Below are 25696 nucleotides of genomic sequence, written 5' to 3'. Positions count from 1 at the left end.
ATCCATAATGGAAGACCATCTTACTCATCCAACGAGGGATCGCCTAAGTAAGTAAGTAATTTCTCAAAACCATATGCGTTAAGACTATGGTCTTAAAAATAGGTAACTAAATTCAATGAGGGGCTGCGTTGTTGCTGCTGGGTTGCATCATTTACCTTTTTAATTTTTGAACTATGGAATGAAAATAACACTGCTGATGTTGGAAATATAACTCCACAGATCACACCCAGGTGTACATTATGTGAAATCTTTATAAGAAAGTATGTTGATCTTAGGAAATGAAAGAAAGAAGGAAACCTACCGTTCTTGTAATTTTCGCAGCCCGATGCGGTGTCTCTCCTGTTCCCAGCCCAATTCTTTCATCACAAGTCGGATCTTCTGGGCTGTCCTTCTGTCCATTTCTGCACGAATTCTACGGTCCAACTCAAATTGCTGCATATTGTGAAATTAATATGCTTTATTTTTGCTCCTTCCGAAAGCATTGACAAATTTGAAAGACTACACTATCCTGATTCTAATTTCCCCAGGAAGAGAAAGCACGTGTACAGTGTTTTGTGATATCGGATTCATTTGCATATCTAAAAAATAGAGTGGAAGTGGAAGCAAGCATCTAAAAGTGCATACTATGTCCCTCTCTCTCTGGGTGCATCTACACTGCAAAACGAATGCAGTTCGGCATTGCTTTAACTGGCAAAAGCCAATGTCGTGGAATCATGGGAATTGCAGTTTGGTGAAGCACCAGTTCTATTTGGCAGAGAAGGCTACAGGCACTAGCGAAACTACAACACCCTTGACTAGAACTGAGCCATGGCAGCTAAAGTGGTGTCAAATGGCATTAATTCTACAATGTAGATGCAGCCTCTGTCTCCCCCCTTACACCCTATACAGCAACCGCCTCCCTCTTGTTGAGGTGTATCAGATATTTCATTTTCCCTGGACTCTGCAAAACTCTTCATTGGACAAGATAGTAAACAAAGAAAAATTGGGAGAATGACGTAGTATTATTCATTCATAAAAAATCATTCATTTGTTCTATATCCATCTTTCTACCACAGTGAGACCCAAGGCAGCTTCCAAAAAGAATAAAAAACATTTGCCATACAATTTTAAAACAATTAAAACCACATCATAACACATTTTAAATATATATTACAAGCATATAAAGGTTAAAAGGTGAGTAAAACATGCCTAATAAAAAGCCCTCCTGTTTATGCATTAAAAACTTGCTTAATAAATAAAATAATTTATTCTCCAATAAACTTAGCCAATTTGGCTTCTTTTGACCTTTTGTTTTTAAGATCTATTAATAAAATAGGTATCTAGATTTAATTCTGCTGTTTTCCGCCACCAACAACCCTGTATACTTTTCTCTATGTATAGAAATTGCTCTGTTTACCAGCTGACTTAATATCTTTGAATGTATTACTTTGTTGCTTGCTTCTTCTTTTCTTTAATATTTGGAAGATTCAATTTTAATGTCTGCAGCCTTATCTTACTTTTCAGCTATATACCGCAAGCAGATGTAGACTCACCGTAGTTTGAAGAGCAGTCAATACTTAAATATAATTTTATAATTACATTGCTTTATTTTTTCAGTAATGTATATGAAAAAAAAACATTTTTAGAAATCAGTATTATTCTAATATTCTACCTAACAAAGTTGTCTTACTTTTGAGTTCTGAATTTGCTATCATCCTAAAAGAATAAAATGTTGTAGTCAATGTCCTAGTATTCAGCATTCTGAAATGCTGTTGCTTAAACAGTTAACCCTTTGAGGATTATTGAGAACCCATTATAGAGTAAAACCTTTCAAACAAGGATTTGTACATCTGAAATCCACCAAAACCTAATAAGAAATGCATGCACAATCTTTTTTTAAAAAGATTTTTTTCTTTTCCAGAAAATAACAGACTTTGCTAATGGGACTAAACATGCCAAAAGGAGTGGATGGGGTTTTGTTTTGTCTCTGTTGCAAAGCAATCTAAGCACTTGGGGCAAAAACCTAAATGTCATATAGTATAAACAAATGATCCACTATAAATACTTAAGAGTAAACCACAGTATTACATTCCTTTTCTCTGTATGCCTTATACTAATCCTCATTCACATTAAATTTTGAATACATGTGAGAAGTAAAAAATGAATATTTAATAATACTGTTTTTTCTATCTTATATAGAGAAAATCCTTAAATTTAGTGTTATATGTCTTTATTAAGGATCTAGAATCATTCTTGAACAACCAATTTATTTACAATATATTATTGTTGGCTAGTAGGAGGTATTGTTTAAAATAGGATTTTAAACATATTTTTATTGTTAATTCTAGAAATGTATTATTAAAATTATTTGCTGAAACAATTCCTGGTTCTGGAATGAAAAATAATGCATATACATACTGCCCTATGAAGCTGCATGTGCTTGGGCAACTCATCATTCATACGAAGCAGTTCCTGAAACTCCAGCCTCAGACTGAGCAGTTCTTGTCGCTTCAGATATTTCTTCCGTTCTGCTGCCTTCATTATCGCATCATATTCCTTTTTCTGTTTGGCATTTTCAATACTGAGAGTAGGGGAGACAACATAAAGCGAGAACATAATGGCTTGACCTATCCATAGGAACAATTACAAAATTAAATGTCTAGTGCTATCTTTTAAAGAAAACACACCATTTCATTAGGTGGTAAGGTCAGAAGAATCTATTTGCATTAAGTGGTTATACAATTTTTAAAAGCTGCAAGCTGTTTGGTGCAGGGACCTGTATTTTGCTTATGTTACTTTAGAACAAAGCTTCTTAAAGTGTGGGTCATGACCCCAAATTGGGTTACCATAGTTTTATGTTTGGGTCGGGAGAAATTTCTGAGATGGTGGGGCCAACAGGGAGGAGGCAAAGGAGAGAGGAGGGAGAGAAGAGACATCCTCTTCTGAGCCAAAACGTTTCTCCCTGGAACTTTGTTGGGGACTCCAACCTTGAGACTTGTGGAGCAGAGGGAGGAAGCAACCCTCCCACTTAGCAATGTGTCTGTGTCTTCCTTTTCCTTCTTATGGGTCTTCTGGGTCTATCACTCCCACTTCCTGTCTTGTGAGTGTGTTGGCCTTTCCTTTTCTTTCCATCTGTTCCTCTCCCCCCTTTCTTTTCTATCTTGGGAGACTGGAGTGGGGGTCTCTCCTTTCCCTCTCTCTCCATCCAGCTGGTCTTTGTCACAGTGAGAGAGGCACAGAGTCTAGACTGGATTCTTCCTTTCCTCTTTCACCATTTTGTTTCCTGACTCAGGTGTCCCACTTGTGCTTCATACTTTTCCCTTCCTCAATGCCTCAACTTGATGCTGATATATCTGCCCATGAAGACACTGGCCATGAGTGTTTATTTTCCAATGAATCATTTGCACAGAGGAGGAGAAAGATTGCTTTAAAAAACCAAATTATTCAAAAATCAATAGATGATTTACAACGAGTAAAAGTTAGATTTGTATACATGTTTTATATATCTGGGGTCCTGTAGACATTTTTCAGATAAAATTGGGTTGCTAGCTGAACAAGTTTTACATGGAGCTTTAGAAAACACCATGTAAACTGCGAATCTATCTATATATATAAAAATGCAAAGTTCATTTGTGGGATTAACAGAACTCAAAAACCACTGGACGAATGGACACAAATTTGGCAGCAAAACACATTCTAATCCGATTTATGTCTTTCAAACAAGAAAACTGTAAAAAATGAAGGGGAATAACTTAAAACTCCCCAAAAAGAAAAATGCCTTACAGAGCATGCACAAAAGCATCCCCTTTGCGCAAGAAGAATGAAGCACCAACCGTTGTGAGGGAAGAGAAGCCTCGCCATGGAGTCTCCTTCCATGAGGAAAGAAAAGAGGGAAGGAAGGAGAGGGCCTGGCCCAACGGAGGGGTGGGGGCTTGGTGAGGGCAACTCTCCCCCAAGATTGCAAGGCAAGCCTGGCTGCAGGAGCGGCTGCACAGACCTCCCCCGCCCTCCATTGGGTGAAGGGAGGATGCGAGCCGTGGGAAGGCCAGCAACTCTCCCACTTGGACTCCACATCCCCCCTTTCGACCCCCCCCCCCCCAAAAAAAAAGCCTTTACAAACCCTTACAAACTGTCCCGGAGGAAGGAGGGGAAAGAAAGGGAAAGGAGATAAGAAAGGAAGAAAAGGATTGGTGAAGAGAAGAGAAGATTATGAATGGAAGGAAAGGTAGAAGGAAAGAAAGAAGAGGAAGGCAGGGAAATGAGGCAGGGATGGGAGAGGAAAGGAAGGGAGGAGGCAGGGAAGGAACAAAGAAAGAAAGAAAGAAAGAAAGAAAGAAAGAAAGAAAGAAAGAAAGAAAGGAAACTGGGGAAGGGAAGAGAAGAATATAGAATCAGAGTCCTAAACTGGTGGGCCATCCAGGCCAATCCCATTATGTGAAGAAGCAGGAAAATCACATTCAAAGCACCCCCAACAGATGGCCACCCAGCCTCTGTTCCAAAGAGGCTTTTTTGAGTGCTTTGGCCAGCATGAATATAACTGAAAAGCCTTGCAGAATGCATACAATGTCATCCTCGTATGCTCTAACTTTGATTTCCTCTGCTCTTATCCTTGTCCCTATTAGTTCTCTATCTTTCCTGATGTCATCCAATAGCAACTCCAAAGTCATTATAAATAGTAAGGGGGAGAGTGGGCATCCTTGCCTAACTCCCTTTTGTATCTTTATGTTGTCTGTTTCTGATCCATTTATCATTATTTTTGCTGTCTGTTTACTATATATAGCTTTAACTGCATTTAGGAAACTATGGCCGATATCTATCTCTTTAAGAATTTCTGTCAAAAATTCCCAGCTGGTGTTGTTGAAGGTTTTCTCCACTTTTAAAAAGAGAAGACCGACCTCCTTCTGTGGGTTTTTTTCATAGTATTCAATGATGTCCAGTATTATTCTAATGTTGTCCTTTATTTGTCTTTTAGGTAGGAAACCACATTGATCTTCCTTTATTCTTTATTCTTTTTAAACCTCTCTGCTAGAATGTTAGCAAAGATCTTGTAGTCGCTGTTCAACAGAGATGTTGTTGTTGTTGTTGTTCATTCGTTCAGTCGTCTCCGACTCTTCGTGACCTCATGGACCAGCCGACGCCAGAGCTCCCTGTCAGCTGTTACCACCCCCAGCTCCCTCAAGGTCAGTCCAGTCACTTCAAGGATGCCATCCATCCATCTTGCCCTTGGTCGGCCCCTCTTCCTTTTACCTTCCACTTTCCCCAGCATAATTGTCTTCTCTAGGCTTTCCTGTCTCCTCATGATGTGGCCAAAGTACTTCAACTTTGTCTCCAGTATCTTTCCCTCCAGTGAGCAGTCGGGCTTTATTTCCTGGAGGATGGACTGGTTGGATCTTCTCGCAGTCCAAGGCACTCTCAGCACTTTCCTCCAACACCACAGTTCAAAAGCATCGATCTTCCTTCGCTCAGCCTTCCCTAAGGTCCAGCTCTCACATCCGTAGGTGACTACAGGGAATACCATGGCTTTGACTAGGCGGATCTTTGTTGCCAGTCTGATGTCTCTACTCTTCACTATTTTATCGAGACTGGACATTGCTCTCCTCCCAAGAAGTAAGCGTCTTCTGATTTCCTGGCTACAGTCTGCATCTGCAGTAATCTTTGCGCCTAGAAATACAAAGTCTGTCACGGCTTCCACGGTTTCTCCCTCTATTTTCCAGTTGTCAATCATTCTTGTTGCCATAATCTTGGTTTTTTTGACGTTTAGCTGCAACCCGGCTTTTGCGCTTTCTTCTTTCACCTTGATTAGAAGGCTCCACAGCTCCTCCTCGCTTTCGGCCATCAGAGTGGTGTCATCTGCATATCTGAGGTTGTTAATATTTCTTCCAGCAATTTTCACCCCAGCTTTGCATTCATCCAGGCCCGCACATCGCATGATGTGTTCTGCATACAAGTTAAAAAGGTTGGGTGAGAGGATGCAGCCTTGCCGTACGCCTTTCCCAATCTTGAACCAGTCTGTTGTTCCGTGGTCAGTTCTTACTGTTGCTACTTGGTCCTTGTACAGATTCCTCAGGAGAGAGACAAGGTGGCTTGGGATGCCCATCCCACCAAGAACTTGCCACAATTTATTATGATCCACGCAGTCAAAGGCTTTAGAATAGTCAATGAAGCAGAAGTAGATGTTTTTCTGAAACTCCCTGCCTTTCTCCATTATCCAGCGGATATTGGCAATCTGGTCTCTCGTTCCTCTGCCTTTTCTAAACCCAGCTTGAACATCTGGCAGCTCTCGTTCCATGTATTGCTGGAGTCTTCCTTGCAGGATCTTGAGCATTACCTTACTGGCATGAGAAATAAGGGCCACTGTACGGAAGTTGGAGCAGTCTTTCGCATTTCCCTTTTTTGGTATGGGGATATAAGTTGATTTTTTCCAGTCTGATGGCCATTCTTGTGTTTTCCATATTTGCTGGCAAATGGCATGCATCACCTTGACAGCATCATCTTTTAAGATTTTAAACAGTTCAGCTGGGATCCCGTCGTCTCCTGCTGCCTTGTTGTTAGCAATGCTTCTTAAGGCCCATTCAACCTCACTCCTCAGGATGTCTGGTTCTAATTCATTCACCACACCGTCATAACTATCCTCACTATTATTATCCTTCCTATACAGATCTTCTGTATAGTCTCGCCACCTTCTCTTGATCTCTTCAGCTTCTGATAGGTCCCTGCCATCTTTGTTTCTTATCACACCAATTTTTGCCTGAAATTTACCTCCAATGTTTCTAATTTTCTGGAAGAGGTCTCTTGTCCTTCCTATTCTGTTGTCTTCTTCCGCTTCCATGCATTGCTTATTTAAAAATAGTTCCTTATCTCTTCTGGCTAACCTCTGGAATTGCGCATTTAACTGGGCATATCTCCCCTTATAACTGTTTCCTTTTGCTTTCCTCCTTTCTTGGGCTACTTCCAGTGTCTCAGCAGACAACCATTTTGCCTTCTTGGTTTTCTTTTTCTTTGGGACGTACTTTGTCGCCGTCTCCTGAACAATGTCTCGGACTTCTGTCCATAGTTCTTCTGGGACTCTGTTTACTAAATCTAGTCCTTCAAATCTGTTCTTCACTTCCACTGTATATTCGCTAGGAATGTTAGTGAGATCATATCTAACTGGTCTGTGTATTTTCCCTGATCTCTTTAGTTTTATTCTAAATTGAGCAATAAGAAGTTCGTGATCTGAGCTACAGTCAGCCCCAGGTCTTGTTTTCACCGACTGGATGGATGTCCGCCACCTTTGGCTGCAAAGGATGTAGTCAATCTGATTTCGGTGTTGACCATCTGGTGAGGTCCATGTGTAAAGCCGTCTTTTAGGTTGTTGGAAGAGAGTGTTCGTTATACACAGCGAGTTTTCCTGGCAAAATTCTATCAGCCTGCGTCCCGCTTCATTTTGTTCTCCCAGACCATGCTTGCCTGTGATCCCAGTTGTCATTCGACTTCCCACCTTGGCATTCCAGTCTCCTGTAATGAAAATAATGTCTCTTTTTGGTGTATTATCCAGTAGGTCCTGCAGATCCTCATAGAACTGATCTACTTCTGCTTCTTCAGCAGCTGTGGTTGGGGCGTATATTTGGATCACTGTAATGTTGAAAGGCTTTCCTTGCACTCTAATTGAGATCATTCTGTCATTTTTTGGGTTGTATCCAAGCACCGCTTTAGCGAATTTCTTATTAATTATGAAGGCTACTCCATTTCTTCTATGTTCCTCTTGTCCACAGTAGTAGATCTGGTGGTCATCTGATGTGAAGTGGCCCATTCCAGTCCATTTCAGTTCGCTGACCCCCAGAATGTCTATCTTTAGTCTTGACATCTCACCAATAACAACATCCAGTTTGCCCTGGCTCATAGATCTTACATTCCAGGTTCCTATGGTGTGTTGATCTTTAGAGCATCGGATTCGTCGTTCACCTCCAGTACCGTCGGCCGCTAGCCTTCCTTTCGGCTTTGAGCTAGCTGCGTCATCACATCTGGGGCTAGTTGAACTTATCCTCTGCTCCTCCCCAGTAGCATTTTGGCCATCTTCCGACCTGGGAGTCCCATCTTCCAATGGCATACCGACATATCTCTGGTTGTACTGGTCCATTTAGTTTTCTTGGCAAGGATACTGGAGTGGTTTGCCATTGCCTTCCCCAGGGATCACGCTTGGTCTGACCTCTCTGCCACAACCGTCCCGTCTTGGGTGTCCCTTCACGGTTTCGCTCATGACATCATTGAGGTGCTCAAGCTCCAGCGCCCCGACAAGGCGGTGATCCTTTGCTGGAGTCAACAGAGATATAGGGTGGAAATTCCTCATGTTGGTCAAATTGGACTTGTCTTTAGGGATTAATATAATATTAGCCTCTTGCCAAGATCTAGGGGTCTCAGATCCGCTTAAGATCTTATTTATTAATTCTTGTAAATGCGGTAAAAGTTTTCCCTTAAAGATCTTATAATAGTTCATTGTGAAGCCATCGGGTCCAGGGGCTTTGTTTATTTGCGTTCTGTCTATCGCTTTTTTGATTTCCTTGATGGAGACCGGTTTATTTAGGCTTTCTCTCTGTAAGTCAGTGATCTTCTTTAAGATCTACTTTTTGGTGGGGCAAATTGTATTTCATTTATTTGCTTGCTTACTTACTTACTTTTCATCCCACCTTTATTCTGGTTCAGAGAGTCTTTCTTTGGGACAAGTCTCTTTTTTTAGTTAAAAAAAACTTGCCTAGCAGAGAAATGTAAGCCAAGCTCGGAGTCTTGCTTCTAGCAGCCTTACCTGTAGGCATTGGGCTCCTCAATATCTTCTGCTGCTCTCTCTTGATCTAGGCCTCTCTGTGTGTTGAACAATGCAATTGAATAATGTTACTATACACAGCTGTGATTCAAGCCGATACAGTCAAATCACAAACATAGTAGCAAGTTTCACACAGAAATCATCAACACACGCCATTATCTTTCTGCTGGTGAGGAATCCTATCACTTTCCGCTCTTATAGAAACAATGTCTTCCGGACTGTACTTACTCTTGGAGAGGGCACCTTGGTCTTCAGGACTTTCTTAATGTCTTCAACAGAAAGGATGTTATAAGTAAAGATATTGCCATCTGCTCCACACGTTACCAAAAACCGATCATCGAAACTTGAGCAGATGCCTTGAATTTTCCCATACTCATTGTCATGTAAGCTAAACAACCAATATCCAGCTATATTGTCTATTGAGAACTCTTTTTGGTGGAGAGGGTAGATCCGTACTGCTCCATTCTGCATCCCACAGAACATTAGTAAACCGGAAGAGCTATAGAGATAATCAGATTAATAAATAAATAACCTTCTCCATAACATCCAATCAACTTGACAACAAACTCTATTTTAAAAGGGAGTAATGCAGAAAATCAGGCAAATGTGGAGAATAGTAGGTCTATTGGTGATGCATAATCTATTATGTTGGCATCAGGAGTTTTACTGCAGTTTTTATCAAACAGAAATAACCTCTGGAGTTCCTGTTCTCTAAGTGAAGAATGACATTTTTGAAGATTACATAAACAGAACAGAAGCAGAATAGACACATCGAAAGCTTCTTGAGCCTTTCACAGCAATTTGATCTCATTTGGTCAGATAGTTTAATTCCAAATATATGAATTCACTGTTACCTTCACCACATTTTCTATTTGCTCCAGTAAACAAAAGTTAGCCATATCCTGCCACATATCTGCCATTTTTATTTTTCATCTCTTTCTGCATGTAGCTTCAGTGACTGGGGGATTTTGTCTGCTGTAGGCAATGCTCAGGGACTAAGGAGGTATCAGAAATCCTCCCATCTCAGAAATCTCTGCTAACTTCTACTGCTGAGGAACATTCCTTCTCTTATCTTATTGCATACAGTACACCCAGTCCCCAAAATACAAAGAAGGTACATTCTTTCTACAGTTTTTATGTTTTCTATTATATATTATGGAAGGACTTAATAAAGGCGCATGGATAAGGGGAACCACCATTAATTTTGCCCATGGATCCCATACAGTGAAAACCAGTAATTTTGCCTTCTAGATTGCAGACATTTGAATGATTTGACAACTAATTGCTGGGGCACCTATAGGCACCACGTTTTTTAAAAAAAGGTTTATTGATTTCAGTCCTTGTGCATGCGCTAACTGAAAGAAAAAACTAGTATGCAAAGATTATATCAGGCTGCATTTTCAGTCACTGTAGCTCTCAATGTTCAAGTTGGTTTACTGCATCTTAACATTATTTTACATAGCATTTTTCCAAACAACTAACTTGAAGGGATGAGAGTGTGGAATGCAATCTAGTCAACCACACTATCCAGTGCGAAAGGTTTTATAAATATATGGATGTATGGAAAAACAAACCCAAGGAAATAAACAGTATTTTGGTATTCCACTTTGTGGAAGCTCTAGCAATTCGGTCAATAACATACAGCAAAAGCCATATTACCAAAACCAGATCCGTGTAATGGCATTGTCTTCTGCACCCTCCACACGAATAAAATCAAAAGGTTCATCTTCCCGAAGCTCAGGTTGTTTTTGGTGCTGCATAGGAGAAAATGCACAGTGGAAGAGGAATCCAGTGTCATATCCTCCCTGTAAAAGAAACACCACAAACAGGTGTTAAGCAAGTGTGGAGCTAGGCATATCTGGAAAGGGCAAGACTCCTATCCCAGTCTTGCCATGGAAGGGAAGTGCGAATGAGGAGCACAGTGTCAATGGTTTCTCCTCCATCTTCACTAGAAGCTTGAATGCTGCCATAAAGGGGGTTTCCATAGGTTGGACTTGACTTGAAGGTGCATAACAATAACAAAGATGAAACCACTGGTTAAATAAATGCATCATTTTTGTTTTCCCATCTTTTTCACCACTAATTTAACCCGATGGTGCAATGGATTAAACCAGGGGTAGGGAACCTTCGGCTCTCCAGGTGTGGTGGACTTCAACTCCCACAATTCCTTGAGGCTCGGCATTCACCCCAAAGGCTTACATGAGCCTCAGGGAATTGTGGGAATTGAAGTCCACCACACCTGGAGAGCCGAAGGTTCCCTACCCCTGGATTAAACCCTTGTGCCGGCAGGACTTGCTGACTGACAAGTCAGTGGTTTGAATCCAGGGAGAGCAGGCTGAGCTCCCTCTGTCAGTTCCAGCTTCCCATGCAGGGACATGAGAAAAGCCTCCCACAAGGATGGTAAAACATCAAACATCTGGGCATCCCCTGGGCAACGTCCTTGCAGACAGCCAATTCTCTCACACCAGAAGTGACTTGCAGTTTCCCAAGTCACTCCTGACACAAAAAAACCCCACCTACTTTGAGAGAAAAACTGATTGAGGTTTAAACTTTCCACATATGTACACATCCAGCTCAATCTGCATTCGTATCAGACACTTCCTTCAGAGTGGGGAAAAGGGGTGTAATTCAACAGTGAACTGTATAGTCCAGGTTGAACATTTCTTATCTGGAATTTCAAAATTGGAAATACTTCAAAATTGTTCACATGAGTGGCTGGGATTGTAATACCTTTACTTTCTGATGGTACAATGTTTCCAAACTTTTGCTTCATGAACATTATTAAAATACTGTGCATAAAATTACCTTTAGGGTAGGTATATAAAACACCACTGTCAAATGCAAGGCCTGTGTGCCAAATCCAGCTCACCATGTCATTTAATGTGGCACACAGGCTTTCAATGCCAGATCAACATAGTTATCTTTATGTTAGATAGAAATGTAATAGCATTTTTAGTCATATAAAATAGTGTTTGATGAACATGTGGAAAATTGATAGCACCTTGGTAATGATTATTTATTTATTTCAAACATTTATATCCTGCCCTTCTCAACGCCCAGGGGGGGGGGGGGTGGACTCAGGACGGCTTACAAATGGCAACCATTAGATGCCAACAACAAGCAACAATCACCTTACAAAGCAAATTGACATTACATAAACACAAGAGTACAGGAATACATAAAAAATTAAAACCTTAAAAACACTGAAAAACCAAAACAGCACCAGGTCCAAATCCCAAATTCAAGTCAGAGTCCAGAGTTCCAGTTCGAAGTCTATCCATTGATAATTCTCATAGGTCAATGTGGAAAAGGCTGAGCCATAACAATGAGAGGTATGTTGCAAAGTAGTTACAACACCCATTAGACCTTACTGATGACCTGTCAGCAGGTGGCTAAGAAGAGGGGTTAAAGATTTTTCTCTCTCCTGAATGACTCATTGTGAGTGTCTGTGTATTCTGTATGCGACTGTCTGAGGATCTTATCGTTTGTAAAGACAAGCCTGAAAGTGGATCTGCGTATCATAATTGAACATTTGGATATATTGCAACAGTGAAGATTAAACCCTCTTGATATTTTGGATGAAAACCTGAATCTGTGAGTTTACTAAACAGTGTGTAGATAAGGTTAGGTGCTCATAGTTGGACTCTGCTGATAGACTGGCTGAAGTGTGTTTTTGCTGTAAAAGGACTCTCCTGTATTTTGCTTGCTTCTGGGATCCTTGCTATCCAGGGTTCAACAGTTCAGGGAGGTCGTGATTTGGAAACTATAAATAATCTCACGAACCCATCCCATGACAGTTTATACTGTCTTACATGTAGAAATGGCCCTTTGAAAGCAACCATAAAGCTAATGTGGTTCTCTGTAAAGATACATTTGACAGTCCTAGATCTCTCTCTCTCTCTCTCTCTCTCCCTCCTCCTCCCTCCCTCCCTCTATATATGTGCAAATAGTCCCAAATACAAAAAATGGAACACTTCTAGTCCCAAGCAAGAGATGCTCAACTTTCAAGTCATTCACATGGTGCTATAAAAGAGAGAGATGTGGTTTTTTTTGCTAATTGGGTAATTAACAACACCAGTCAAAATAGAATGAAAATATATTTACCAAAGACAACCAAAATTTTCCTGGGGCAGAATAAAACCCACAGAGGATTGGGCTGGGAGTCTCTGGGTGAAAGATCTCTGGCAGTGGTTCTTCCTCCTCCTCCTCAGGCTCTTCCTCTAGAAGTTCAATTTCTTCTAGTTCTTTCCCTTCATCCAATTGTTCTTGTATCCACTTCTGCCTTTCCTTCTCCTTCTCTTCTTTCACTTTTTCTCTCCGTTGAATTTCATCTTCTCTCTTTATTGGAAGCAGTAAAACAAAAGTCCTGCTGGATCAGAGCAGAGGTCTATCAAGTTCAGATTTCCCCAGATCCCTACAGGAATCTCCTCTGAAGTAATTCAGAAATGTGTTCCATTGTGACACTGACACTTTCTCTCATATAAATGATATTAAGATTGCAACCTTAGGATTGAACAATTTCTTCACCTTTGGAGATTCAATTAAGTGTAACCTGAACATTTTTTTTCATTTGTACTAGCTTTTAAAAATGAATACAAATCAGAAATGAATACATTTCAGATTTGATTGCCCCACAATAAAAAATATGATTAAAAAAAACAACAACAGTGTTATATATTTATTTACTGGTTTTCTTTGTGATATGTGAAACATGCAGTTTGGATGTGAAAGGTGACCCTTGGATCCTTGTCTGTATATGAGCCCAATAGCATTTATAATTATTCTGATTCACGAATTCTGTCTTGTACATTTATATCGATTATTTTCTTATTTTTAATAACTGAAAAATGATTAGAAATCAAGCACAAAATGGTAGCTAAATGATGTCTTGCCACCACTTTTGTAATAAGCTTTGCTGGAACTTCACATCTGAATTCAGTCTTTTTTACTTTAGCACTATTATACTGGTCCAAGACTGCAAATTTATTGATTTAAATAAATGAATGAATTAATGAGTTAAATAATAACTATTAATATTTTTACTGTTGGACTTTACCAAAATCTGAGACTTTATGCTCCAAAAGCGAAAATACTCTGTAGGTAAGTCCTTCATCTTATAGGTAGATTTTGCATCATAATCTTGCTGTGGAGCAGGAACCTGGACAACAATGCCATTCTCACAGAAAATAAGCAGCTTATTTTCTCGCTGCAGAACAGAACATGAAGCACAAGCATCTAAAAACTTGCACAGTACTGGAATACGACAGTAAAAGATAGGCTAGTAGAAAACAACCATGTAATTATATTATTTCTGTTGTCACTATTTCACTGTTATTGAAATTACTTACATTATACATTCAATTCTACAATTAGACAATTCAATTCTACTTTTATTTTATATGAATTCATAACAAACAAAATATTATAATAAATACATCTTTAAATTCAATTAAGTTAAAATAGACACAGTGGGTCCTTGGTATCTACGTGGGTTTTGGTTCTAGGACTTCCTATGGATACCAAAATCCATGGAGGTCATGTTCAGAATTCTGTGGCTTGTTTTGTTCAAGTGGGAGTCCTGCATGAAAATTTCCTTTAACAAAGATGGCTGCCTCTGTGTCTGTGTGTGCTAAGAGCCAGTTTTTCCCATGAGGAAATTTTGGACAACCTGGTAATGTTGTGCTGTTGCGGTCTTTCCAATGTCCAAAAAGCTAGCTTTCACAATGACCATGTTTGCTTTCTGTTTCCGCTCCCCTCCTCTCTTTTCTTCCTTTTTAACTAAGTTCTTTTTGCCATCCTGCCTCCCTTTTTCTTTGCTCTTTCTGCAATAATGTTCCATCTTTTTTACTTCCTTACACTTTGCTATCTTTAATTCTCTCATTGATGCAACTGATCATTTCCTCAGTTGCTGTGAAGATGACTCTCTGCCAGGCCCTCATTAACCCTCTCATTTAGTGAGAGAAATATTTTTCACAGAGGATATTCCTCAAATCAAATGCCCCAACTGAAACTGCTTCTAAATTAGCTCTCAAATGATTTCCTACTAGGATTTTCCTGAATGATACTATGGGTTGGACTCCACAAAAGGAGACTGGATTCAACTTGAGTAATATAGAGTGGACAAGAAGAAGCCCAGGAATACCTGGCTACTCTAAACTAATTCAAGTCTCCAGGGCCAGATGAACTACATCCAAGATTATTGACAGAGCTAGCAGAAATAATTTTAGAACCACTGGCAATAATCTTTGAGGATTCTTGAAGAACAAGATAAGTCCCAGTAAACGAGGAGGATAAATGTTGTCCCTATCTTCAAGAAGGGGAAAAAGGATCCAAACAATTATTGTCCAGTCAGCCTGACATCAATACCAGACAGTCTGCAATCACATAAAGAGGAATGCTGTGAAAAGGAGGAAGGATAAAAGGAAAAGCAGCAAAGATTAAGTGAAATGAATTGTATAAATTTAAGTTTGAAATGGAAGGCTATTATCATCATCTGTCTCTCCAGCTCTTTCCAAAATTTATTTTATATAGATTCTAGTGATTGTAACCTACTAACCTCCCAAATTACAACTGCAGATAACATTTGGGAATAATTTTCAGTTTTGAATTCCCAAAAATTGGGGATCCAAGTAGCTCCCACTAGTTCTATAGAACTCTTTAGTACAATCAATATGTGTTGTCCAACAGCCTGGTTGATGAAACACTACCCCAAATATTTAAAAGATTGACATTTGTTGCAGTAACTTCCCACCCATTAACCATTTCTGGCACTAATGCCTTCATAACTTTGATTTTCTTTTATAACTTATACTGAGTAAACTTTTCTTACAACAATCACAGACATGTTGATGTAATCTCCTGCACACCACTGGAATGTACAAGAGTTGATCAGTACTATATAACTACAGCTATATTAAATATGTACGTATGTATACATATGTACAAGTCCACACATGTTTTGATTCTTTAGCATACAGTACATGACAAAAAAGATGAGACGGAAGTATTGAGACATACACCAGCAACTCACATGAGAAGGAGGGGACCACTGCAATGCCTGCACGGGTCCTGGGACACTAATGAAACCGATTGGATCATACATCTCATCAACATTAAAGAAAAATACAGTTTTATCTCTACTCTGAAAAAAAAGATGGAAAAAATATCAGATCCATTCATTTCTAAGCAGCAGCCATGTTTCAGCCAAAGACACCTAGAGCTCAGCATTACAATTACTAAATTTGTTTTTGTATGAAACTTCAAAAGCAAAAGTCAGCTTCATTAGTTACCCCTTCTGTTAGCAGCCAACTCCAGAATTTTTTCTCATCTGCTACTTATAAATTTATTTCAGGCTGAATGCTAAACTGCCTGGATTTGGGGCCCAGCTAAAAAAATAATCTGGAAGGTATTCTAGTGCATCATTGGGGCTGGCCATAAGTTCCAGACCCTGGTAGGAAAAATGGCACTCGGCCCTGGAGGCATTAGCTGGTGTTCTATATATTTAGAAAAACAAAATGTAAGCAGTTGACTAATAAGTATTAACTGAAACAACCTAAACATAATTCTGTTGGAGTATGCAACCAACTTTTACTACCAATCTTAGCAGAATATTCAGAAAAGGGAACACAAACTAATCTATAAAACAATATTGAACAGAGGACAAATACGAAAGTCCACAATAATGAAAAACATTAATACTAACAAGCCCTGGAGACATAGCTGGTATCCCATTTCTTGGGAAAATAAAACCTAAACCATCTACTAATAAATGGTAATGTAAAATGTCAAAACGTACTCCTGTGGCAAGTATTTCTCCATGGCGCTCGTAGGCCAGTGCAGTAACTGCAGAGGTATGAGGCTTGAAAGCCTGTTTCAGGCGCAAAGCTGCATCTGCTAAATTTTCCTGACTTGCAACAATAGGAAGACCCTTAGGGTTGTAAAGTTCAATAATGCGCACAACACCATCTTGAAATCCAACAACAATGATACCTCCTTTAGGATTTGCCTTTCAAAAAGAAAACAATTTATATTAGCTTAATATAAAGACAAAGTGCTGATTTACTTAATATAATTTAAACATTGTGTGATTCAATATCTTATGTGTGCATATATTCAAAATAATTCACAAACTCTGATTCAAATGTTGATTTGTAATTTCAATATCAAAACACTACTATCATTCTTAGCAGAAGACCTGAAACAGGGCGCACAAAGATATCAATAAACAAAAATGTAAATGTTTCCATGAGGATGAATATAAAAACTTACAAAATAAAAATACAATAAAAAGGGAAATCTGCTCATTATTATTGTTGTTGTAGTTATCATTACTGGCATCCTCCTTTACCTTTCTTAAAAGACACTCAAAGTGGCGAGATGCCTTCTCCTCTTTCCCATTGCCTGGGCAATTTTGGACCATGATTTCCACCCCCATCAAATAAAAAAGAAAGACAAAGTATTTATCCTGCACATTATAACCTGCTTCTTTAAGCAGAGATGGGCAAGCTGTGGCCATGCAGATATTTTTGACTGCAAATCCCATTATCTATAACTATTGGCCATGGTAGCTGAGGTTGACAGGTTAGCTGAAATCCAAGTTCATTTGGAGGACCAAAGATTGTCCATCTTTACTCTAATTAATACTCCAAGGCTAAAATGCTTGAATCTCTAATGAAGACACAATTCAAAAATGCAAGTAAGGTAAATAAAACTTTATTTTTCACATTGGAAGAAGTTGAATACTGCCCAGAGTGCAATTCACCATCAGAAACCATGCTTTTTGTCTTCTAAACACACAACCAGTTTTGAAAGGATACAAATTTTTCCATAGGGGCCACTGGTACATTAGAATAAAGTAGGCTATTTTCTGGCCCAAGCTTACATTGCTTTGGGTTGTTGTAGGTTTTTTTGGGCTGTATGGCCATGGTCTAGAGGCATTCTCTCCTGACGTTTCGCCTGCATCTATGACAAGCATCCTCAGAAGTAGTGAGGTCTGTTAGAACTAGGGAAAAGGGGTTTATATATCTGTGGAATGACTAGGGTGAGACAAAGGACTCTTTTCTGCTGGAGCTAGGTGTGAATGTTTCAACTGACCACCTTGATTAGCATACAATGGGCTGACTGTTTGCTTTACTTACCACTTTTGGTGCCCAGGTTATTGCTGTTCCTCCCTGTTTAAACTTCATCTCAGCCAGTTGTACCTTACCAAGGAAATCATAAACACGTACCATACCTATGTTAAAACAATTTAATAAGTGGTCAAGGAAAAAAAGAAAAGATGTGTTTATAATGCTTTCTAAGATTCACCATACTTTCTGCTCTGTGAATGCATACTTTCTGCTCTGTGAATGACAATTATTTTCATCCCACTAAAATTCTCAAAAGAACTGGGTATAGCTATCAAGCATTTTTCAAACACCTTCAAGAACATACTTGGTGGATAAAGCTGGGACAAACTGCTCTGCATTATTTCTGAGAAATGTGACTTCATATTTACAGTCTATTATAACCTAAAAGAGGAGTGTTTTAGAAAATGCTGGGTTGGGATGGAGTCCTGTTCCTCAAATCGAAAGTGGCCTTCAAGTGAAAAAAGAGCTCACCTTTTTTCCAGGACATTATTTCATTTTGTATGAAGGAGATCCAGGCATCGTATCTCTTGGATCAATTTTTCATACCCAAAACAAGAATAATGATCTTTCCCACAAACTGTGTAAAGCAATGGTTGTCATACTATCTACCTCTTAAAGGGGTTAATAGAAATTATATTGTTATTAGATCATTATAAAGGTACAATATTCATGTAGCAACTAGTCATGTGCATTTGGGGTAAATCTTGATCAGTTTCGTGTTCTGGTTTTTGATCAGGGTCCATTTTGACTAAGCCTTCTGAAATCAGAAGGTCAAATATTTGTTTTCTGTTTTCACTGCTGAAAGATCCATTTTCTTTCAGCCAATTTGGGGGGGGGGGCTTCACCTGTAATCCCAAAGCACCCAGGCCTATGGGTGCAGGCTTTGTGCCTACGCAGGGCCTGCAGCCAAGCATCAAGTAAGGAGTGCTCCTTACTCGGCACTTGGCTGCAGGCCCTGTGACTCCTGGGTGCATAGGCCCAAAGCGCCGGGGTGCCTATAGCAGGGCCTGCAGCCAAGCATCAAGTAAGGAGCCCTACTTATTCGGAGCTCAGCTGCAGGCCCTGCTAGGCCTGGGCGTATAGGCTCCTTACTTGCACTTGGCTACAGGCCCTGCCAGGCCCCAGAGCTTTGGGCCTACACACGGGGCAATCAATCGAAAAGCAGGCTTGGAGCTAGTACCCGCTCTCGTCTGCTTTTCATATCGATTTTATTTCCCGGAGGAGCGTTCCTGTTTCATGCCACCTGAATGGACGGAACAAAATGGAAACATGAATCCAACGGATGAGACAAATTTCGGGCCTATGACTAGTAGCAACAATACTTAGCAGTGGGATACTACTGCTACTAAACACAAGGATACTTTTCTCAAAGAAAATTAATATAGTAATTTGTTACCCAAATACTACAAAGCAAACTGAATTATATCAGAATTGCAGAAATCTGGATGAATGTGAAACCCTTAAAAAAAAAAAAAAACTTCTCCTGGACATACATATAAACATTGGCCAAAAATGATAATAACATGGGACAGTAAAAGAACAAAAACAACAACAAAATGCTGCTGAAAGAACAAATTTATGATAGAAATAAATAGAGAAGCACTTGCGGTCAAGAGCTGTTGTAGCCAAGATGTATGTGACTGGAGACACACATACAGCTTCTATCTTTCCTGAATGAAATGTGAAGAGACATTCTGGATCATGAGTCTACAGTGGAAAATAAAAGTTTTTCAGAGGAGTATTTATAAAGGTACGAAAAAGCTACATACACTCTCCCTCATGAGAGTTTGTGAAGCAAATTGGGTAGCTTATCAAGAATGCTATAGTGAATTTCCTGCATTCATAAGGGATTAAATTATCATATATAATTTAGATCTGGCTATGCCACAAGGCGTTCGAGGATCAGTGCGATGTGGAACTGACACATAGCAACACAAGTTGACAACAACGGAATGAGATAACTGTTTTAATTGTATTTGTTTTGTTTTAATCTGTTTTAATATTTGTATAGAAATGCGGCATTGAATTTTGCCAAACCATAAGCTGCTCTGAGTTCTCCTCAAAGTGAGAGAGAGTGGGGTAGAAATGTGGCAAATAAATAAATAAAACAAATATATACCCAAACATAAAATGTTTTTCCCCCCCAAAAATGCCTCCCAAAACCTAGGTTGATTAATACACAGGTTAATGCTGGAATAGTGACTCAGCACAAAGGCAGTGACAAGAGGCAGAGGAGAGAACTGACTCCACCCCAATACCTTGATATACTAGAAAATTAGGGAGAAATTAACAAAATGCAATTCAACAGCCACAAATTGCAAAATTGTACATTTAGTCCATAAACATCCAATGCATATATATAGGATGTGGGCACTTGGTTCCGCAGTAATCCATATGAATACGAAATTATTGTTAATCATAAGTTAAACATGAGGCAAAAGTGCGATGCTACACCAAGAAAAGCCAGCATAAACAGAAGCACAAACTAATGTAATAATTCTTCTACATTTTACATTGGTCAGGCTTCATCTGGAGTAGTAACACCTCATGTAGATGAGTTAGAGCAAATTGGGAGGAAGGTAAGCAAGATGATAAGAGGCATGGTGAACAAAACATATCAGAGTAGCTTAAAGGAGCTGGGCATGTTTAGCTTGGTGACGGGCTACAATGATTGCACTCAATTTCCAGTTGATGGAAGCCCTGTAGCTACAAAGGGGGCAGGTGCATGGGGAATTCATACTCTTTGTTCACTCACCTGGGCATGTGAGCACCGAGTGAATAAAGGATGTGACTATTCTGCAAGGAACAGCAAAATACCAATTCTGCCACCCTAAAAATGTGGGTGCAACTTATATGTGGGGCCAACAATTATGTGATGAAATATGGTGCTTCCTGGTTATAAACAGAGATTCTTCCAGGCCTTGAATGACATGGAGCATGTAACATTATCAATAATTACCAACTTTTAAAAAGAGAAAAAGTTATATAAATCACTGGATCTGTGCAATACAAAAAACGGCTTCTATCTATAATGTATAAACCAAATATAATTGATGAATAATGGGGGAAAACAAGGAAAGTAAAAGTAATGGAAAAATTACCACATTGGAGAAACTCAGATCAAGCTTCCAAATGGCTCCATTAAAATCCTAAAGAAGAAAACATTTAGCACCTTATTATTACCTCATACAATATTTTGTTTAAAATATTTGTTTATCATTAGGTGTCATGGACTCCCAAGGCAATGCACAATAGATAAAAACAATATTTACAACTAATATTTACATTTTATAAAAACACAATAAAAAACCTAGGATATAGTAAATAAGGCAGTCTTGGGCACCTGCTGAAAGGTCAGTAAGGAGAGAAAACAAGTCCTCTAGGGGAGATAGGCCAGAATACAAATAAATTCGTCGTCGTCGTCGTCGTCTTCTTCTTCTTCTTCTTCTTCTTCTTCCTCCTCCTCCTCCTCCTCCTCCTCCTCCTCCTCCTCCTCCTTAATATTATTATTATTAATATTATTATAAATTTGCCATAATTGGATGTGGGATTTGAGGACATCCAACTCCAAATTGGGAAACAAGTCGTACAGGAATAACTGGCTGCTCTAAATGAGTTCAAGTCCCCAGGGCCAGATCAACTACACCCAAGAGTATTGAAGGAACTAGCGGAAGTCATTTCGGAACCATTGGCAACCATCTTTGAGAGTTCTTGGAGAACAGGAGAAGTTCCAGCAGATTGGAGGAGGGCCAATGTGGTCCCAATCTTCAAGAAGGGAAAAAAGGATGACTCAAACAACTACCGTCTGGTCAGCCTCACGTCAATACCAGGCAAGATTCTGGAAAAGATTGTTAAGGAAGTGGTCTGCAAACACTTAGAAACAAATGCGGTCATTGCTAATAGTCAACATGGATTTATCAAAAACAAGTCATGCCAGACTAATCTGATCTCTTTTTTCGATAGAGTTACAAGCTGGGTAGATGCGGGGAATGCCGTGGATGTAGCGTACCTGGATTTCAGTAAGGCCTTCGACAAGGTCCCCCATGACCTTCTGGCAAGAAAACTAGTCCAATGTGGGCTAGGCAAAACTACGGTGAGGTGGATCTGTAATTGGTTAAATGGACGAACCCAGAGGGTGCTCACCAATGCTTCCTCTTCATCCTGGAAAGAAGTGACGAGCGGAGTGCCGCAGGGTTCCGTCCTGGGCCCGGTCCTGTTCAACATCTTTATTAATGACTTAGATGAAGGGTTAGAAGGCAGGATCATCAAGTTTGCAGATGACACCAAATTGGGAGGGATAGCCAATAGTCCAGAGGACAGGAGCAGGATTCAAAACGATCTTGACAGATTAGAGAGATGGGCCAAAACTAACAAAATGAAGTTCAACAGTGACAAATGCAAGATACTCCACTTTGGCAGGAAAAACGAAATGCAAAGATACAAAATGGGGGATGCCTGGCTCGAGAGCAGTACGTGTGAAAAAGATCTTGGAGTCCTCGTGGACAACAAGTTAAACATGAGCCAACAATGTGATGTGGCGGCAAAAAAAGCCAATGGGATTTTGGCCTGCATCAATAGGAGCATAGTGTCTAGATCTAGGGAAGTAATGCAACCATCTATTCTGTTTTGGTTAGACCACATCTAATATTGTGTCCAGTTCTGGGCACCACAATTCAAGAGAGATATTGACAAGCTGGAATGTGTCCAGAGGAGAGCGACTAAAATGATAAAAGGTCTGGAGAACAAGCCCTATGAGGAGCGGCTTAAGGAGCTGGGCATGTTTAGCCTGAAGAAGAGAAGGCTGAGAGGAGATATGATAGCCATGTATAAATATGTGAGAGGAAGCCACAGGGAGGAGGGAGCAAGCTTGTTTTCTGCTTCCCTGGAGACTAGGACGCAGAACAATGGCTTCAAACTACAAGAGAGGAGATTCCATCTGAACATGAGAAAGAACTTCCTGACTGTGAGAGCCGTTCAGCAGTGGAACTCTCTGCCCCGGAGTGTGGTGGAGGCTCCTTCTTTGGAAGCTTTTAAACAGAGGCTGGATGGCCATCTGTCAGGGGTGATTTGAATGCAATATTCCTGCTTCTTGGCAGGGGGTTGGACTGGATGGCCCATGAGGTCTCTTCCAACTCTTTGATTCTATTATTCTATTCTATGAGTTGTAAAAGCTGACAGGGGGGGGGATCAACTTATTTGAGATGTGATGCTGGAGAAAGAGTTGTGGGGATATAGTGGCTTGCTAAAAAATAATAAACTGGATACTGGCAAGTTAGGCCTAAACTCTCCCCTTACATGCCAAAAAGACTAAACTGATGTTGTTGTTGTCCTAAATGGAATTCCTTATACAAAAGGAAAAGATGAGAACATTTACCTGAGCATACCAATATGGTTCTCCGCGTTCATGAACCTTTACCATGTAACCCAGATTGACATTTTTGCCAACTAAAAGTTCATTCATAGGATCCATCTCCATCAGTCCTGTGTCATCCACAACATCAGCGGTGTCCATAGTTTCAAAATCCCAAACCTGCATGAAATTTGGAAGAGAAAGGAATTTCTTCATTGACAAATGCCAAATCTAAAATATGGTTTATATAGGCAGACCCTGGGTTACAAACAAGATTTTGTAGGTTTGTTCTTAAGTTGAATGTGTATGTAAGTCAAAACAGGTACATTTTTGAAGCACTCACATAAAAATATTTTCTCTAAATTTACTATTGGAATGTCTAAGAAAGGTCACATTGGCATTAACATAACCTTCCTGTAAACACACCTACCTCAATTGTTTTATAACCATGTAAAGCGCAAGTAAATAAAATGTTTGAAATGGCATTTGAGTAGTGGCAATACATTTTTGAGGGCTATAGTTGGTACTCCTGAATACAGCTTTTTAATTTTAAAGCTCTAGCTTGCTTTTTATGAGCGTCACTTCACTTAGGCGATCCCTTGTAGTCCGAGGATGATGGTCCTCCAACGTCGGTGTTCTGGCGGTGGGTCCATAGGTGACTGTGGAGCCCTATTCATGATCTACATCTTCTCCCGCAGTGAGGGCATTGGTTTCCAGGTGGAAGGTGGTCCCAGTCGGGGTTGGCTTGATGCGCCTTCCTCTTTGCACGTTTCTCTCTTTTGCCCTCCATTCGTGCCTCTTCAAATTCTGCAGCACTGCTGGTCACAGCTGACCTCCAGCTGGAGCACGCAAGGGCCAGGGCTTCCCAGTTCTCCGTGTCTATGCCAGAGTTTTTAAAGTTGGTTTTGAGCCCATCTTTAAATCTCTTTTCCTGTCCTCCAACATTCTGTTTTCCGTTCTTGAGTTCGGAATAGAGCAATTGCTTTGAGGGACGGTGGTCAGGCATCCAGACAATGTGGCCGGTCCAGCGGAGTTGATGGCGGAGGACCATCCCTTCAATGCTGGTGGTCTTTGCTTCTTCCAGCATGCTGACGTTTGTCCGCTTGACTTCCCAGGAGATTTGCAGGATTTCTCAGAGGCACCGCTGATGGAATCGTTCCAGGTGTTGCATGTGACATCTGTAGACTGTCCACATCTCGCAAGCGTATAGCAGGGTTGGGAGGACAATAGCTTTATAAACAAACACCTTGGTATCCCTACGGATGTCCCGGTTCTCAAACATTCTCTGCTTCATTCGGAAAAAGGTTGCATTCGCAGAGCTCAGGCGGTGTTGTATTTCAGTGTCAATGTTGACTTTTGTGGAGTGGTGGCTGCCAACGTAGCGGAAATGGTCAACATTTTCTAATGTTACACCATTAAGCTGTATTTCTGGCATTGGAGAGGGATTGGCTGGTGACTGCTGGAAGAGCACTTTGGTTTTCTCGATGTTTAATGACAGGCCAAGCTGCTCATATGCTTCTGCGAAGGTGTTTAGAGTGCTCTTTATGAGCAATGTGTGTTGGTATATAAAACCCTACCATTTCTGTTTGCAGCAAGAGCAGCTAAATTGCAAAGCTTTATATTATGGTTTCCTTATTGTATTTGTCTAATACAAACGCTTTTCTTCTTCAGTATTTCTCAATGGTGTATACAACTCAGTTCAATGTGCTGAATATTAAGTGCTGCCCTGAAATCAATGAATAAGCTGGATACCTCTTTTTAAAAAAACAACAGCAACAACACTCACCCTGATGTATCCATCTGATCCAACTGTGACAATCTCGCCCTCATCCAGAAGTAGTTGATTAATGGGACCATTATGACAATTTCTATGGCCAGGTCGACAAATTTCCACTTTTATGAGGCCACCTTCCCAGAGTAACATATTGCCCCATTCTGACCCTGAAAGTACCTGCAATGCAAATGAAATAATAAAAAAAACATTAATACTACAATATCTCATAGATGTACGTAAAAGACACAATGTAGAGAACCCATATCTTTATAACATATAATTTGGGTCATATCCTGCAGAAACAGTGATAATGTTTGCTAGACAAAATGGCAACAAGAGTGCAGCTGAAATCCTGATTCCATTCATCTATGAAATCCTCATTCCACTCATCTAGAAATAAGTCTTATTGAAATCAGTGTGATTTATATCTGTGCAAATATATAATTTCACCACTGATGAACTAAGGCTCCAATCCTATACCAAGCAGGATTTCAGAGAACATATTGGATTGTGCTACTCAAATACTAAAGATCTGTCTGAGTCCTATTTGAGGATGAGCTCAAAGTAGAGCAATGTTCGTAAGCAGTAGCACACAATTAGTTTGGACCAGATCCCTGCACATGCATTAAATTATATGATGACAGCCTGAACAGCTACATTCCATA

The 25696-nt window shown here is 40.0% G+C and overlaps 1 protein-coding gene across 1 annotated transcript in view; it reads right to left on the bottom strand.

Moving 5' to 3' along the window:
* The window catches only part of CFAP44 (cilia and flagella associated protein 44), a 74928-nt gene that overhangs the window by 37978 nt on the left and 11254 nt on the right, over positions 1-25696 (bottom strand). The window contains exons 9-22 of the mRNA XM_060770762.2: positions 25044-25208; positions 23282-23437; positions 21009-21056; positions 19515-19614; positions 17917-18011; positions 16575-16784; positions 15810-15920; positions 13836-13985; positions 12884-13117; positions 10439-10584; positions 9008-9278; positions 8762-8817; positions 2398-2560; positions 302-432 (exon numbers count right to left, since the gene is read on the bottom strand). Of these exons, the coding sequence (XP_060626745.2) occupies positions 302-432; positions 2398-2560; positions 8762-8817; positions 9008-9278; positions 10439-10584; positions 12884-13117; positions 13836-13985; positions 15810-15920; positions 16575-16784; positions 17917-18011; positions 19515-19614; positions 21009-21056; positions 23282-23437; positions 25044-25208 (2036 nt within the window). The remainder of the gene's footprint in view (positions 1-301; positions 433-2397; positions 2561-8761; positions 8818-9007; positions 9279-10438; positions 10585-12883; positions 13118-13835; positions 13986-15809; positions 15921-16574; positions 16785-17916; positions 18012-19514; positions 19615-21008; positions 21057-23281; positions 23438-25043; positions 25209-25696) is intronic.

Source organism: Anolis sagrei, chromosome 3, assembly GCF_037176765.1.
Source record: "Anolis sagrei isolate rAnoSag1 chromosome 3, rAnoSag1.mat, whole genome shotgun sequence".
Lineage (NCBI taxonomy): Eukaryota > Metazoa > Chordata > Lepidosauria > Squamata > Dactyloidae > Anolis > Anolis sagrei.
Note: the sequence above shows the minus strand (reverse complement) of the source record. Positions and strands in the feature narration are given on the sequence as shown.